This window comes from Denticeps clupeoides, chromosome 5 (genome assembly GCF_900700375.1).
Source record: "Denticeps clupeoides chromosome 5, fDenClu1.1, whole genome shotgun sequence".
NCBI classification, from domain to species: Eukaryota; Metazoa; Chordata; class Actinopteri; order Clupeiformes; family Denticipitidae; genus Denticeps; species Denticeps clupeoides.
This window is the reverse complement of record NC_041711.1, coordinates 19188170-19204683: the sequence shown is the minus strand read 5'-3', so window position 1 is coordinate 19204683 and position 16514 is coordinate 19188170. Positions and strand designations below refer to the sequence as shown.

Sequence of the window (16514 nt, the reverse complement as noted above, 5' to 3'; positions counted from 1 at the left end):
TTTGGTGATCCAATCCCCGGACAAGGAAACTGGTTATTCTGACATCACCTCTTTGGCGGGGAAGGAGCTGGAGCTTTTGGAAGAGGTTGAGCGGTAGCGGCTAGATATAGTCGGACTCCCCTTGAGAGAGGTTGGACACTCTCCTTTGCTGGAGTGGCTCCGGGTGAGAGGCGGAGGGCTGGGGTTGGCTTTTTGTTAGCTCCAAGACTCTCAGCCTGTTTGTTGGGGTTAACCCTTGGGGACGAGAAGGTAGCTTCCCTGCGCCTTCGGGTCGGGAAAAGGGTCCTGACTGTTTTTTGCGCTTATGCGCCGAATAACAGGTCAGAGTACCCACCTTTTTTGGAGTCCCTGGGACAAGTGCTAGATAGTGCGACTGGGGACTCGATTGTCCTGCTGGGGGACTTCCATGCTCACATGGGCAATGACAGCATGACCTTGGGGGGCATGATTGGGAGGAATGGCCCGCCAGATCTAATAGTTTAGCCATAACAAACACCATGTTCGAACATAAGGATGCCCATCGGTGCACTTGGTACCAGGGCAGTCTAGGTCGAAGGTCAATGACTGACTTCGTAGTCGTATCATCTGACCTGCGGCCATATGTTTTGGACAATCGGGTCAAGAGAGGAGCGGCGCTGTCAACTGATCACCACCTGGTGGTGAGTTGGATCAGATGGCAGGGGAAGATACCACGGAGACCTGGCAGACCCAAACATATAGTGAGGGTCTGCTAGGAATGCCTGGCAGAAGAATCTGTCAAGATGGTGTTTAATTCCCACCTCCGGCAGAGCTTTGACCGCGTCCCGAGGGCAGTGGAGGACATTGAGTCCGAATGGACCTTGTTCCGCTCTACGATTGTTGAGGCGGCTGTTGCTAGCTGTGGTAGGTGGCCGGTGCCAGTTGCGGTGGTAACACCCATACCTGCTGGTGGACACCATAGGTTAGGGGAGCCGTCAGGCTGGAGAAGGAGGCCTTTGGGGCATGGCTGGTCTGTGGGTCTCCAAAGGCTGCAGAAAGGTACCGGATGGCCAAGCGGGGTGCAGCAGTTGCAGTCGCCAAGGCAAAATCTCGGGCATGGGAGGAGTTTGGTGAGGCCATGGAGAAAGACTACTGATTGGCTCCAAATAGGTTCTGCCAAACCATCCAACGCCTCAGGAAAGGAAGGCAGCAACTCGCTCACACTGTTTACAGTGGGGATGGGGAGCTGCTGACGTCGACTGGGGCCATAGTCGGGCGGTGGAAAGAATAATTTTAGGAGCTCCTCAATCCCACCGATGCGCATTTTGATGAGGAGCCAGAGCTGGGATGCCTGGGTATGGACTGTCCAGGGGCAGAAATTGCTGATGTAGTCAAACAGCTACACAGCAGCGGAGCCCCGGGGGTGGATGAGATCCGTCCTGGGTATCTCATGGCTATGGATGTTGTAGAGCTGTCATGGTTGACGCGTCTCTGCAACGTTGCGTAGACATTGTGGCCAGTTCCAGCGGAGTGGCAGACTGGGGTGGTGGTCCCCATTTTTAAGAAGGGGGACAAGAGGGTGTGTTCCAACTCTAGGGGGATCACACTCCTCAGCCTCCCTGGTAAGGTCTACTCCAAGGTACTGGAGAGAAAGGGCCGGTCAATAGTTGAATCTTGAATTATGTTAAGGGCCATTCAGTCTCTGTACCAGAGGATTGTGAGTTTGGTCCACATAGCCAGCAGTAAGTCTGATCTGTTCCCGGTGAGAGTTGGACTGCAATAACTTATATGGACAGAATTTCTTGCCGCAGCCGTGGTGTGGAGGGTGTCGAGTTTGGTGGCAAGAGAATATCGTCTCTCTGCTTTTTGCACATGATGTGGTCCTCCAAGCTTCATCAGTCTTTGACCTTCAGCTCTTGCTGGGTAGGTTCGCAGCCGAGTGTGAAGCGGCTGGCATGAGAATCAGCACCTCCAAATCTGAGACCATGGTTCTCGACCAGAAAAGGGTGGCTTGCCAACTCCAGGTTGGGAGAGAGGTCCTGCCTCAAGTGGAGGAGTATAAGTATCTCGGGGTCTTGTTCACGAGTGAGGGAAGAAGGGAGCAGGAGATTGCCAAGCGGATTGGGGCAGCGTCTGCAGTGATGCAGACACTGAACCTATCTGTTGTGGTGAAGAGGGAGCTGAGCCAAAAACCAAGGCTCTCGATTTACCGGTCGATCTACATCCCAATCCTCACCTATGGTCATGAGCTTTGGGTAATGACTGAAAGAATGAGATTGCGGATTCAATCAGCTCAAATGAGTTTCCTCCGTAGGGAGGCTGGGCACAGCCTTAGAGATAGGGTGAGGAGCTCGGACATTCAGGAATAACCTCTGCTCCTCCACATCGAAAGGAACCATTTGAGGTGGTTCGGGCATCTGGTCTGGATGCCTCCCTGGGGAGGTGTTTTTCGGGCATGTCCTGCTGGCAGGAGGCCCCCAGGTCGACCCAGGACACACTGGAGAAATTATATCTCAAGTCTGGTCTGGGACTGCCATGGGGTTCTGCCGGAGATGGTGGATGTGGCTGGGGAGAGGTCTGTCTGGGATTCCTTACTTGGGATGCTGCCCCCATGACCCGGACCCGGATAAGCGGAGGAAGATGAGGATGAAGACTGCCTTTTAGAGACTAAACCAGAAATCAGTTTCTGTTTGCATTGTATACAGTTCTGTGAACTTCTCACATTTACAAAACACAGTTGCTGACACTACTGCTTTGCTGCAGAGTTCATTATTATGTGGACAGAAACATGGCGGTAAGGAAAAAAATGCACTGTTACAATGAAAGACAAAAGCTAATTTTTAAACATTAAAAAAAAAGTCACACAACACAAAACTTCTCTTGATGCCCACCTTGAAGCCAGTGGGATAACATTGTGCGCTTGCTTTTGATGGTGGAAATGGCAGAGTTGACATCTTTACAGCAGGCCGTGTACTTACCATGACGTGGGTCACACTTCACCATCTGATTGGCTGGCTCAAAGCAAGCATTGGTGAGCTACTGACAGCTGCTCATGGTAGGCCTTCTCAGCAGAGATAATGGGGGCGTAAGTGGCAAGGGGGAAGTGGATGCGGGGGTACGGCACCAGGTTGTCTGAAATTCAGTCAGGTCCACATTCAGGGCACCATAAAAGTGCAGGGAAGTGGTGATGGCGGACACAATCTGGCTGATGAGCTGGTTGAGGTTGGTGTAAGTGGGAGGCTCAATGTCTAGGTTTCTTCAACAGATGTCATAGATGACATTGTCGACCATAAAAGCACAGTCTGAGTGCTCCAGTGGGGTGTGGGTGGTCAAGATGGAGTTGTTGGCTCAACCACAGCAGTAGACACCCGAGGAGCTGGATAGACCGCAAACTCCAGTTTGGACTTCTTTCCATAGTCAACAGAGAGACGCTCCATTAACAAGGAGGTGAAACCAGAGCCAGTTCCTCCACCAAAACTGTGGAAGATCAGGAGGTCCTGCAGCCCAGTACACTGGTCAGCCTAAGAAACAAAACAGGAAAGAAAAAATATATAAAAAAAACACTTTCAAACTAATGAAATGTGGAAAAATTAATCAAAATACATACCAGCTTGCGGACACGGTCAAGAACCATATTAATGATTTCTTTTCCGACCGTGTAAGTGGCCACAAGCATAATTGTTTGCAGTGTCCTCTTTCCCAGTTATGAGCTGCTCTGGGTGGAAAAGTTGCCTGTAGGTACCTGTACGAACCTCATCTGAAGGGGAGGGGCCAGAATCATATTAACAAAAGCAATTAAATTAAAAGAAACAGGTATAAAAAAATATGAATCAGCAGAATGGGAAGAAATAACCAACTTTTTGGTAGAATTTATATTTGAAGCAGAGCTTACCAATGACTGTTGGCTCCAGGTCCAAAAAAAGACAGCACAGCACGTGGGCCGCGTTTACCAGCACCAGTCTCGCTAAAGAAGGTACTGAAGGAGTCGTCTCCAACTCCAGTGGTCTTATCACTGGGCATCTGACCATCAGGCTGGATTCCATGCTCCAGACAGTACAGCTCCCAGCATGCATTGCCCATCTGAACTCCGGCTTGGCCGACATGGATTGAAGGCCAATGTAAAATGTTAGGTTACTAACGTTTTTCAGAATCTGAAAAATCTCTCCCAGCCCTTGAGGGAGGCATCCGTGGTCACCATCTTCCTTACGGACACGACACCCAGTGCCACGCCGGACAAATAATTGCCCGCCTTCTGCCACCAGCGGAAAGCCATGAGGCAGTCCTCCGAGACCATGACAGAACGACAGTACGCGACTGTAAGATGGGGCGTCGCAGGACCATGGCCTTTCTACGCTTTTGTTTTGCATAGCGGCCGTCTGTAAGAAGAAATGTGACATTCCTGTGCCTTTGTTGTGCATGAAGATTCAACACCTCAGTTTTACATGTCTTTTGTCAGACGGCAGTGCAACATTTGCCTCCCCTGAGCCAAATATGTGAGGTGTCGGCCGTCGGGGCCGCCCACTCTCTTTGTCTTCTCAGACGGAAGGCACCGGGGGCGTGACGTCAGAAACAACAAGTTCTGATTGGTCTGTGAAAACTTCCTGTAGGCCAGGTGTATTAAAGATCTGTTCACATGTGGGAAAGGGACTGGGCTTTCTTGCTCAGGGGTTTTTCCATCGGAAGCCTTCCGGCTTCCGAGTTTTTTCTCTTCTTTCATTTTTCTCCTAGCTTTTTTCTCTCTCTACACCCACAAAAGCACTGTATTCAAACCACTTGATGTTACCTGGAAGAAAGAGGCATGGCACAATAGAGGTTAAAAAATGAACAGTTTCTAATTTATTAACACCGGTAAATTATTATTACAGTTTCATGTGAATATTGTATGTAAAATGGTACCAATGTTACAGAGAAAACTAAAATGGAAAGAAAGAGTAAGGAGAGAGAGAGGGGGGAGGCAAATGTTGCACTGCTGTCCGACAAAAGACATGTAAAACGGAGGTGTTGAATCTTCATGCACAACAAAGGCACAGGAATGTCACATTTCTTCTTACAGACGTCCGCTATGCAAAACAAAAGTGTAGAAAGGCCATGGTCCTGCGACGCCCCATCTTACACGACAGTCTCTCGGACAGTGAAGTGCAAAAAGACACAGAATTTATCTGGAGGCCCAGATATTCTACGGTCTGGGACGGAACCAGTGCACTCTTGGCATAGTTTATACTGAAACCCAGGAGATGGGTCACCAGTACCTTTGTTTCATGCACTGCCTGCTCGGGCGCAGAGCAGATAATGGTCCAGATAAGCCAGAACCTTGACGCCCGAATATCTGAGTGGGGTCAGAGCTGCTTCTATACATTTGCTGAACACGGGGCGCGAGGCTCAGGTCGAACGGGACCATGAGAAACTTGTAATCCACGCCGTGGAAACAGAACCTGAGATACCGCTTGTGGGCAGGATAGATTCCTATGTGAAAATACGCGTTCTGCAGGTCCACTCTAGTGAACCAGTCGCCGGGACGGACAGAGCAAAAAAAGGCCCTTGTGAGTGAGCATTCTGAATCTGAACTGTCTGAGGTGTTTGTTGAGAACACGCAGGTCCAGGAAATAGCGAGAATAAAAAACATTTCCTTCACAGGCTCATTTGCTTATTTGCTCAGAAGAGAGGTTATTTCTGCCTCCAAAACCTGAGCTGCGTCCCAAGTTGCCCCAGTTGTTGGAACCACTCCGTTGAACTCAGGGGGCTGCAGTCTGTAACCTTTTCCTACCATTACCAGGACCCAAGGGTGAACTGCACATGCATGCCAGCTGTCCACACAGCGTGCAAGGGGGTTCATCTGCCCCACCAGCGGCGCGTGAGCACCATCTAGTGGAAGTGCAGGGGCATGACGCTCTCCGCTTAAGTTTCGTTTTTTGGTTGTGGAACTGCGCCCTCAGCCGGTTGCTTGGATGCGTCAGTGTAATTTTTAATGGTGGCGAGGGGAAAATCATCTGAACAAGCTGAGGGGAGGGCGTAAGAGGGAGCACGGTGTGAACTGGTGGTCTTGTCCTGCAATAAAGCGGAGGAACATAAGTGGGCGCTGAATATTGAACAGAACTGTCTGCCGACATGCACAGCTTCGCCCGTTTTGCTTGGGGAGGGGTGAGCGGAACGTTGGTCTAGAAAGAGGGGAGGCCAGAGACCACGTGGTGCTGGCGACGCCCCTGCTGTGAGGGAAATTAATCCCTAGGTCTGCTGGCGCTTCTTATCGCTGGGGGGAGGAGCCGGGTGTTCTGCTACGTATAACGGCTTTGTCCCCTGTCTGAAGCTGGTAGCCCGGTGTTGAGCTCGGGCCTCAGCTGCCCTCCCTGTGGCCTGCGGGCCAGGTGACCATGCCGGCTTGGAAGGCAGACAGAAGTCGAAGGCTTCCTTCTTTCTTCTGGAGGTCGCACCTCTCCCACATTGCCTCGACTGTTGGGCCGAAAAGGTTCTTACAGTCCACTGGCGCGTCGAGAAATTCAACCTTCTCCCGGTCAGTGAAGCTGGATAAGTTTAACCACTACAAGCGCTCGCCTGCGACGGTGAGACCAATTGTACGGCCACAACTCTGAATTGCGCCATGTGAAGTGCGCAGATTCAGGTCTGAGATCATGCAGATCTCCTCCCAGGTCGCTGGATTGGGGTTGTCCAGCTGCTTTCCCAGCTCCTCGAGCAGTTCGACTTGGTACGCCGTCAGGAGCAGTGTTGTTTTCGTCAACGATGACGATGACGAAATCATTTCGTTGACGTCACTTTTTTTCATGACGATAACGAGACGGTGAAGAGATAAACACTGCTCTTTGATGACTAAAACATGACGAGACGTGTATGAGTTTTCGTTGACGAGACGAGAATGGACGAACATGTTAGTGGGTGGTCTGTCAGACGTTTAAAATGCATGACATTTCTGCTTATTGTGCGTGTCAATTAAGGGTGTACTCACACTATGCGGTTTGAACCGTGCCCGAGTGTGTTTGACCACCAAAGCGCGGTTCGCTGGACTAGCGTGAGTGCTCCGAGCCGTGCCCGGGCGCGGTTCGTTTAGCCGGCCCTGGCCCGGTTGGAAGAGGTGCGTCCGGGCGCGGTTCAGTTGGACTCGGTTCGCATGAAGTGTGAGAGCTAACCGTGCTGAAGCACGGAACAGTACGCGTGATGTCACGTTTTTGCGACGTTCCAAAACAAACATGGCGGGGAAAGGGTCGCTTTGGTCTACTGCAGAGGTGCAATGTTTGTAGGAAATTTGGGCAGATGAGAGCATACAACAACAGCTGGACAAAACGCATTAAAACTCCGATATATTTCGCAAAGTCCGGGATTATCTTCTTCATACGAGCAGCACGACTGCAAGAAAACTTTCGTGTAGCAACAGACTGTGAGAGGGCTGTGGACCAAACGACTCAGTAGTAGCCACAAAGTGACCAGAGCGATGGACTCTATTGCAATCAGCGAGAGCGCCGCGCTTTCGGTTTATCCTGAAACCCCGCCCACCATAATGACGTAAGCGTGCTCCGGCACGAATGCTGAAAGCATATGTGAGAGCAGGCCGGGGGGGGGGCATCGTACTCGGGCCCGGTTCACGGCAACCGTGCCTAGTGTGAGTACACCCTAAAACCTAAAAAGTATCTGTTGCTGCATTCTATCCTTGTTTGGTCACGCCCATCACCTGGCATGCAGCGCTCAACACGTCACACTGTTGTCACTCATCACAGACAATTGACCACAATGGTGGCAGTTTCAACACAGGGGCTTGGTGGTCGCAAACGTAGAGACGACATATGGGTGTATTTTAAATATAACCCAGCAGATAATAAAACAGAGTGTATTGTGAAGGAAGACGGTGACAAATGTGGCCACAAAGTAGGCGGAAAAAATACGACCAACCTTAAGCGGCACCTGAAGGCTCACCACAAGGATATTTTTTCGAAGGTAAGTTACAAGTGCTCTTAACATATCGTATAGCCTACGTAACGTTACAATGTTACTCGACAATCGGCTCGTGCTAAATTTCATAGTAAGCTTATAAAATATTAAGTTTTCCACATACTCTTGCCGCAAATGGGCTGCTAACTTCAGGCTAAAGTTAGCTTTTGTTATGCTAACGTCAGTTCATTGTGTGTGTGTTACTTTAGCAGCATGTTTAGCCATGTTTACATTCAGTGACGGTGTGGTCATCTCTTTGTGTGTCTATGTTCTGTCAGCGTGTAACTTGATATGTTAAACAGGTCGAGTTATTGTTATACGTAGAGTCTGCTAGCTTCAGTCTAAAAGCCACAAGTGACGCTCTACAGCCCTAACCATGACCTGTGCGCTCACAGTAAAGTTACACATACACACAAACACACACACACACACACACAGTACAGATACATTATAATTTGGTTGCTGCTCAGAATGAAAGTACAGAAAGTTTTAGTACAGGGCCAGTTAATAAGCTAGGTATTTTTGTTTTGCTTGTTTGAGAGAGTTAAGACTATTCTATTTTCTTAACATGGTAGTATTTTGAGTATTTTTCATAGTATTTTAAGTATTTTTATGGTATACCTACATTTGATTGTTTTGTATTCACCTGTAAACCTTGGACGTGTACGTTGTATACAGAGATAGAGTAAATGTATCCCTTCTTTGTTTTTACCTCAACCAGATCCCAGAGACCAGAACTCCTAAACAGAAACCTGGTGGTCCAAAGAACAGGGCACAGTCATCTATTCCAGCAGCCTTCGCCGCAGCATCCAAATATAAGTCAGACTCCCTGGAACAACGTGCCAAAGAACAGGCAATCGCTCTTTGGATTGGACGTACTGGTCTACCTGCTTGCACAGTTGAGGATGAAGATTTCATCCTCATGATGGAGACCTTTGATAAGAGGCTGACCATACCCAAAAGAACAAAAATAAACAACTTAGTTGACAAGATGTTTGATGACGAAAAACAAAAGTATAAAGAGAGGCTTGCCACAGCACGCAAAATAACAATTGGGCTGGACATATGGACCAAAAAAGGACTTACATCATCATTTCTGGCAATTAGTGCATGCTTTTTTTGCACTGTGGAAAACAAAGCAAAGCACATATTGTTGAGACTTGACCAGATTGCTCACCCACACACTGCAGAGTGTATAAAAACAGTGTTGATCTATGCACAGAGGACTGGGGAATACCACAACACAAAATTCTGACAGTCATAACAGATAACGGAAGCAACATGATTGCAGCGTTCAAACCTAATGAATCGGATGCATCAGCCAGCTCCGAGGAAGAATCCTCCGAGACAAGCGACACTGAAGACTCTGAGGTGGTTGAAGACCAAAGGTAAATTATTTCAGTTTGCTGTTAATTAACAATTTCAGAATGTCAGTCACATTGAGTTATGCTAGGTTATAGTCACTTAGAGCTATTGTTTATTGTATTGCATGGTGTTGTTCATGGCAATTTTACTAAATTTCTTATATAAGATTAATAAAGTGTCTTTTTCTCTGTGTTTTTGTCTTATCTATCTAGGTTTGGACACATAAATAGGACTCCCTGTGTTGTACACACACTGCAACTCGTGGTGAACATCATCCAGAAAGATGCAAGTGTCAGCCGACTGCTGGGCAAAGTTAGAGCACTCGTCAAGCTCTTCCGCAAGTCATCAGTGGCAACTGAGCGACTGCTGCAGCTGTGTCAACTAACTCTGGTCAAAGACTGCCCTACTAGATGGTCCAGCACATATCTGATGATATCACGGCTTCTTCAAATCAAGGACTCAGTAGTTCAAGTTGCGGATGGGATGAGCTGGGACTATCTACTGCCAAGTGAGTGGCAGAGGCTGACTGCTCTAAGAGATTTACTCCTCCCCTTCACTGAGCATACCCAGATGCTCCAGAGCGACACACAGTCTTTATCCCTTGTTGTGCCTGCCCTTCTGGACCTGCAGGGTCATCTGTCTGAGTTCCCCAATGCCGAGGGTTCTAGCTTCAAGGACCTAGCTTCCCTGGCAAAGAAGATGAAGGAAAACATGGGCAAGCGGTTAAGCTGCTTTCTTGATCACACTGACTCTAAGTTTTCACCCCTCACTGCTGCTGCATGCTTTCTTGACCCAACAGTTTCACCTGAAACACTCCTTGAAAATGATGATCAGCAAATTACAGCGCTTCTGGAAAAAGCAGAAGAGTACATTGCTCAGTTGGTGCCACCAGTTGTATGGGAAGAGGAGGTTGAAGATGTGAAGCCAGAGGAGGAAGAAAAGGAATAAAAAAAGGGACCACAAAGAAAGCGCCCCAGATTCAAATTCTTGTCAAAAACAAGCCGGCCATCCAGGTCTAGCTGCTCAAAGCCATGTGTCAAGGAGGAAATAAAGAAATTCAAGGAGCAGCTGTCACAGCCTACAAACGAAGAGACTGCCCTTGAATTTTGGGCTGCACAGGGAGATTCTGTTTATCCAAGCCTAAAACCTATCGCCTTAGATCTTCTGGCCATGCCAGCATCTCAAGCATTTGCTGAGAGAGTGTTTAGCATTACAGGTGACCTCACTCGTGGCCGTCGAAACAGAGCAAGAGCCATTTTAGAGCGAAGCGCTTTTCTGAAACTAAATCGAGGTCAGTAGGCTAATTTTGCTAACAGCAAGCTGTTACTATAATTAGTACAGTTACAGATATGTGATTGTGATATTCTGTTTGTTCTTGTTGTGAGACGGACCCTCCTCTGCTGTTGTTGTTGTTGTTTTTATTTGTTGAATTTACTACAGTGTTTACACTATTTACAAGGTGGTCTTATTTATTTTGTTCCAAAAACTTAAGAACATGCTTGTTTCATACTTTCAAGTATGTATAACTGGTATAACTTACAACCTACCTCACTGTACCTCAGGGATCTTTAATTATTTTATTACATTGTTTGCACAAGTTAAAGTGGTGTTGTATGATGTTTGTTTTTACAAATAATATGCATCTTAATTGCACTGGCAGACAAGGCCAAGTTGAGCATATGTGTTCCTCATCCATCACATCCATTTTGGGCATGTGTATGTTCATTGCACTTTAGCAAATTCTGTGAAATAAAGCCACAATTGTTGAAGTAGAATGTTTTTGTTTTTGGCTTTTTTGGAGTAGTGAACATTGATTCCACTGTTACCACTTTATCTGTGTGTAATGCACAATCATTAGATCAGAAAGTATTTGCAGTTGGGTGGAAACCTTATACGTCTAAAACCATTCCTTTATTATTGTAATTATTGATGAAAATAGCTGATCTGCAAGCTCACAATGTGTTGAACTTATAGATCTTCTGCTATTTTCACAACTTATCTGTGACACTGCCCAGCAGCAATCCCCAATACTTATTGACCTAAATTAATTTGTTAAAAGACTACTTTTTTCCTTTTTTTGACTGAAAATAGACTAAAACCTTTTTGAGTTTTTGTCGACTAAAACTGGACTAAAACTATCACATATAGAAGTGACTAAAATTTGACTAAAACTAATAAGCATTTTAGTCCAAAAGACTAAGACTAAGACTAAATCTAAAATGGTTGTCAAAAACAACACTGGTCAGGAGTGAGGCCCTGGCAGAAAGAGTGTAAGATTTAAGAATCTTCTGATAAATGGACGCGGTGAAGCGATACATTTTACCTGGGAGTGACGGTCCTGTTGATGAAAAAGAAGCCCTCCTGGTCGGGTGGAGTTGATGAGCCACCGAAGCCTCGACCGTGGGGGGGCTGGAGAGCCCCAGCTCCTCCATGTCGCCAATATCCAAAAACGATTAGCCCTTGACGGGAACGTGGTTAGAAAAGGTTTTATCCCAGGACCGCCTGACTTCGGTCACACACGCAGGCACCGTGGGAAGCTATTGGCTGCATGCGGGCGGACGAGAAGGGAGTCTTTTCCCGTCAAAAAAGTCCCTCTCGACCCCAAGGTCACCACGGGGAGCTGGCCATGCAATGCCCAGCCTGGCCGCGGCTCTTCAAACAAACCTCGACCAAACCGAAGTCCCCCGTGGAGGGCTCGCTGCCCTGAGCGCTGGGAGGTCTAGAGGGCCGCGCATTCGGGAGAATGGTGTCCTCGTCATCCTCCTCCTAAACGTCTGCTACCTCCCTGTCCGCCAACATGTGCTCGTCGAACAGCAGGTGCAGCATAGGGCACTCGACATCCATTATGTATGCCCAGCTAGTGGAGGCACCCTCCGCCGTGGTTGTAAGCAGGAGACACGTGTCGGTGCTTGTGGCCATGGCAACGCGTAGTGTCCTCTCCAGAGTTTTCAACGACATGGCTTTGCAGTGATTAGATTAGATTAGATTCAACTTTTTTGTCATTACACATGTACAAGTACAGGGCAACGAAATGTAGTTTAGGTCTAACCAGAAGTGCAATAAGCAGCAAGTGCAGGATACAGTTCAAATAATTTATATATATAAAGTGATATGTGCAAGATAAAGTGATATGTGCAGGAGTAGTACAGTGCAGTGATTATCAGGAGTGTATGGGGGGGCAGAGGAGTTCAGCAAGGGAACAGCTCTGGGGAAAAAAGCTGTTCTTAAGTCTGCTGGTTCTTGTCCGTGGTAGACTGAAGCGTCTGCCTGAAGGCAGGAGAGAGAACAGTTCGTGGGCAGGGTGAGAGGAGTCCTTAAGAATACTGCGAGCTCGACGCAGACAGTGCTTCCTCTGGATTTCCCCAATGGATGGAAGTGGAGTCCCTGTGATGCGCTGGGCAGTTTTCACCACCCGCTGCATCGCCTTACGCTCAGCAACAGTGCAGCTTCCATACCACACTGTGAGACAGCTGGTTAGGATGCTCTCTATTGTAGAGCGGTAGAAGTTCAACAGGATGATTGTGGGTAGCTGGTTCTTTTTTAATGTTCTCAAGAAGAAGAGGCGCTGGTGAGCCTTCTTGACCAGGCTGGAGGTGTTAATGCTCCAGGACAGGTCCTCTGAGATGTGGGTCCCCAGGAACTTGAAGGATGTAACAGGCTCCACAGTCATCCCATTGATGTGGAAGGGATCATGCGAGCCTCTTCTCTCCCTCCTGAAGTCCACAATGAGCTCCTTGGTCTTGGTGGTGTTTAGGAGAAGATTATTTTCTGTGCACCAAGTGGCCAGATGCTGGACCTCCTCCCTGTAGGCAGTCTCATCGTTGTTGTCGATGAGACCTATCACCGTGGTGTCATCTGCAAACTTAATAACGGAGTTTGATCCATACATAGGTCGGCAGTCGTGGGTGAAGAGGGAGTAGAGGAAGGGGCTCAGCACACAGCCCTGTGGTACACCAGTGTTGAGCGTGACAGTAGTGGAGCGGATGTGGCCTGACCTTACATGCTGTGGTCTGCTGGTCAGAAAGTCCATAATCCAGTTGCAAAGTGAGGTGTTGATGTCCAAGTTTAGAGATTAACTTAGAGGGGATGACAGTGTTAAATGCTGAGCTGAAATCAACAAACAGCATCCGTGCATATGTGTCTTGCTTGTCCAGGTGTGTGAGTACAGAGTGCAGCGCTATGGAGACTGCATCCTCTGTGCTCCGATTGCTACAGTACGCAAACTGGTGTGGGTCCAGAGTTGGTGGGAGAAAGTCCCTCAGATGTGCCAGGACTAACCGCTCGAAGCACTTCATGATTATGGGTGTAAGTGCTACAGGGCGGTAGTCATTCAGGCATGTTGGGCTAGAATGTTTTGGCACTGGCACAATGGAGGTGGATTTGAGGCATGTAGGAACAGCTGCTTGGGCGAGGGACATGTTAAAAATGTCTGTGAATACGCCAGCGAGCTGCTCTGCACATGCTCTAAGTACGCGCCCCGGGATGCCGTTTGGTCCAGCAGCAGCCATCCGGGTCAGCAAGCGACGCCTGAGTGTGCTTCATCCCCATGCACGTGATGCACATGGGGTGCGGGTCCTTGCCTGAGATACATTTACATTTACATTTACATTATTTATCAGACGCCCTTATCCAGAGCGACTTACAATCAGTAGTTACAGGGGACAGTCCCCCTGGAGCAATTTAGGGTTAAGTGTCTTGCTCAGGGACACAATGGTCGTAAGTGGGATTCGAACCCGGGTCTTCTGGTTCACAGGCGAGTGTGTTACCCACTAGGCTACTACCACCCAGATACTGAAACCACAAGCTGCAGGGCAATAGTGGGACACGACGTCCTTTGTCCAGGAGGACCCGGCAGCAGAGGGGTTGGCCATCAGAACTTGGTAAGAGCGTTAGCGTCAAATTTCGTCCTTTCGCATTTTTTTCTGCTTTCCTACCCCCTTGCCTTGACACGTTAGGCAGTATTCGGAGGACAGTGGGGTTGAGACCACTGTTCCTCCACAGAAACTGAGTGAAAGGAAGACCTCTCAGTACCTCAAGGAAGGCGACTGCAGGCCTGCCTTCTGCGGTGAGGTCCTTGACGGTTCGCCTGTTTATTGTAAGCAGGGGGCAGCCACAGTCTGGGCACTGAGGAAAGTCCGCAGATCTTCACGGAAAAGAGTGCAAGAAGGCCATTCCAGTGGGCTGCAGTCACCTGGTAGGGAAGCGGGGCTCCCGAGATGCAGCTGCCATTGGTCCGTCTGTGACGGACGTGGTGTCATTGGTGCTTCTGCGATCGGTCACACTGAGGGCATTCCCATAGTGAGATACTGAGCGAATGTTTGAAAGAGAACAGTGAATATACAATAAATTAAAACATATCAGGAGGGTCAGTAATCAATTATTGATGTGATTATAATATGCAAACTTATTTTACAGGTCCCAAAAGTCCCATTAAACAGGACTCAATGACTGCAGTGTAGAACTGGCAGCCCCTGTGCAAGACTGGACTACCTCAGTTGTACATTTTACTTTTACCGCATTTGGCAGATGTTCTTATCCAGAGCGACTTGTGAAATGAAATGAAATCCCTTTTTTGGTTCACTAAGACCCGATTTGTAGGTTCATATAGCAACTCAGAACCCAACCAAGCATCTGTATTTTGAACCTGATGTGGGCAGCTATGGGAAGCCATTGTAGGCAACACAGCCGGGGAGTTACAAGCAGCAGGCAAAGACCTTTAATAGATCATCTTGCTAATAATACTCAATCACCAGAGCTACTGGCTATAATGTAAAGACAAACCGATATCACATTAGCCATGGTACAACAACACCATAAGTCGTCATTGCCAGCAAGGGAAATTCCACAGTTTGACGGGGACCCTCTTCAATTTAGACCATTCATTAAAGCATTTGAACAGGGTGTGGAAAGCAAAGCTAAAGATGAAGATTGTCTGTATTATTTGTAACAGTTCACCAGAGGACAGCCACAAGAGTTGGTGCATAGCTGTCAACATATGACACCTGAACATGGCTACACCATGGCGAAGGGTCTTTTGCAGGAGCACTTTGGCAATCCATATAAAGTTGCTACAGCTTACATGAAGAAGGCTTTGGCATGGACAACAATTAAGCCTGAAGATGTGGAAGCACTGCAAGCCTACTGATTGTTTTTACGAGGTTGTTGTAATGCGATGTGGGAACTTCAATACCTACAGGAATTGGACATGCCTGTAAATATAAGAACGATTACTTCAAAACTTCCATTTAAAATGAGAGAGAAATGGTGATCTACTGCTCATGATATCATGATGAGGACTCAAGACAGAGCCCACATCAGTGATTTGGTACAGCTTATGGAACACCATGTTCAAATCCTTTCTGATCCTCTCTTTGGCAACATACAGGATGCACGTCTGGGAGTTTCTGTGTCAAGGCCTACATCAGGGTCTAAACCACAGCCTAGGAGTTATGCAAGGGCTAACATTGTGGCTACTACTCTAACCTCTAAAGATGTGTCTAAAGATGCAAAGGAGGAACTGTTGGATAAGGAGGATGTAGTGAAAGAGAAATGTCTTTGTTGCAAGCATTGCCACTTTCTGGAGGAGTGCAGGCAATTTGAAGTAAAGAAGCACAAAGAGAATATTCTTTTCTTGAGACAAAGGGGAATTTGTTTCGCGTGTCTACGCATTGGGCACATGAGCAATGATTGTGAAAAGCGTTTAACATGTAAAAGTTGTGAACGGTCTCATCCTACTGTGCTACAACCGGACAACCGGAACAGTTAAGAGCCTCAACTGATCAGCAGCAGTTGGTATTAGAACCATGGGAGGTCATCAATAGTTGCCATAATGGTCCATATGCAATTAGAACAGTGTTGGGATGGGTGGTCAATGGCCCACTGAGTGGAAACAGTGAGGCAACGTTATCGTATGTCACAGTGAACGGTATCTCTCTGCAGAGGCTTGAAGACATGCTCACCAGTCAATATAATCAGGACTTCATTGAGAATGCTACAGAGAAAAAGGAAATGTCTCAAGATGACCTCAGATTTATGGAGATAATGGAGAGTTCAGTAGCCTTGCAGGATGGAAGATACTGTTTAAAGTTACCTTTCAAGAAGGAGGATGTTTCTCTGCCCAATAACCTAGCAGTAGTTAAGCAGAGGATGCACAGATTAAGAAGAAGATTCTTGCATAATGAATGCAGCATATGTGAATAATCTTATTTCTAACACCAGCGGAATCTCCAAGGCGAATCTGGCAAAGTATGGTACGT

The 16514-nt window shown here is 47.6% G+C and overlaps 1 protein-coding gene and 1 pseudogene across 2 annotated transcripts; one reads left to right on the top strand and one right to left on the bottom strand.

Moving 5' to 3' along the window:
- Positions 1 to 669: 669 nt before the first annotated feature.
- On the bottom strand, positions 670 to 4038 carry LOC114789905 (tubulin alpha chain-like; annotated as a pseudogene).
- Positions 4039 to 6901: 2863 nt separating this feature from the next.
- Positions 6902 to 11033, top strand: LOC114789662 (zinc finger BED domain-containing protein 4-like). 2 transcript variants are annotated; one of them, XM_028978892.1, is made up of 3 exons: positions 6902 to 7899; positions 8615 to 9281; positions 9471 to 11033. In XM_028978892.1, exons 2-3 carry the CDS (start codon positions 9175 to 9177, stop codon positions 10204 to 10206), a joined length of 843 nt encoding a protein of 280 aa, XP_028834725.1. In that variant the 5' UTR covers positions 6902 to 7899; positions 8615 to 9174; the 3' UTR covers positions 10207 to 11033. The 2 variants fall into 2 exon arrangements, with proteins under 2 accessions (XP_028834725.1, XP_028834724.1); XM_028978891.1 differs by lacking the exon at positions 6902 to 7899 and having other exon boundaries at positions 8047 to 9281.
- The last annotated feature ends 5481 nt before the right edge of the window (positions 11034 to 16514 follow it).

Excerpts from the sequence above, each read along its gene's own strand:
- LOC114789662 (XM_028978892.1), top strand. The coding sequence starts at position 9,175 with ATGATTGCAGCGTTCAAACCTAATGAATCGGATGCATCAGCCAGCTCC. Across the intron at positions 9,282-9,470 it reads GAGGTGGTTGAAGACCAAAG|GTTTGGACACATAAATAGGA; the intron begins GTAAATTATTTC and ends TTATCTATCTAG.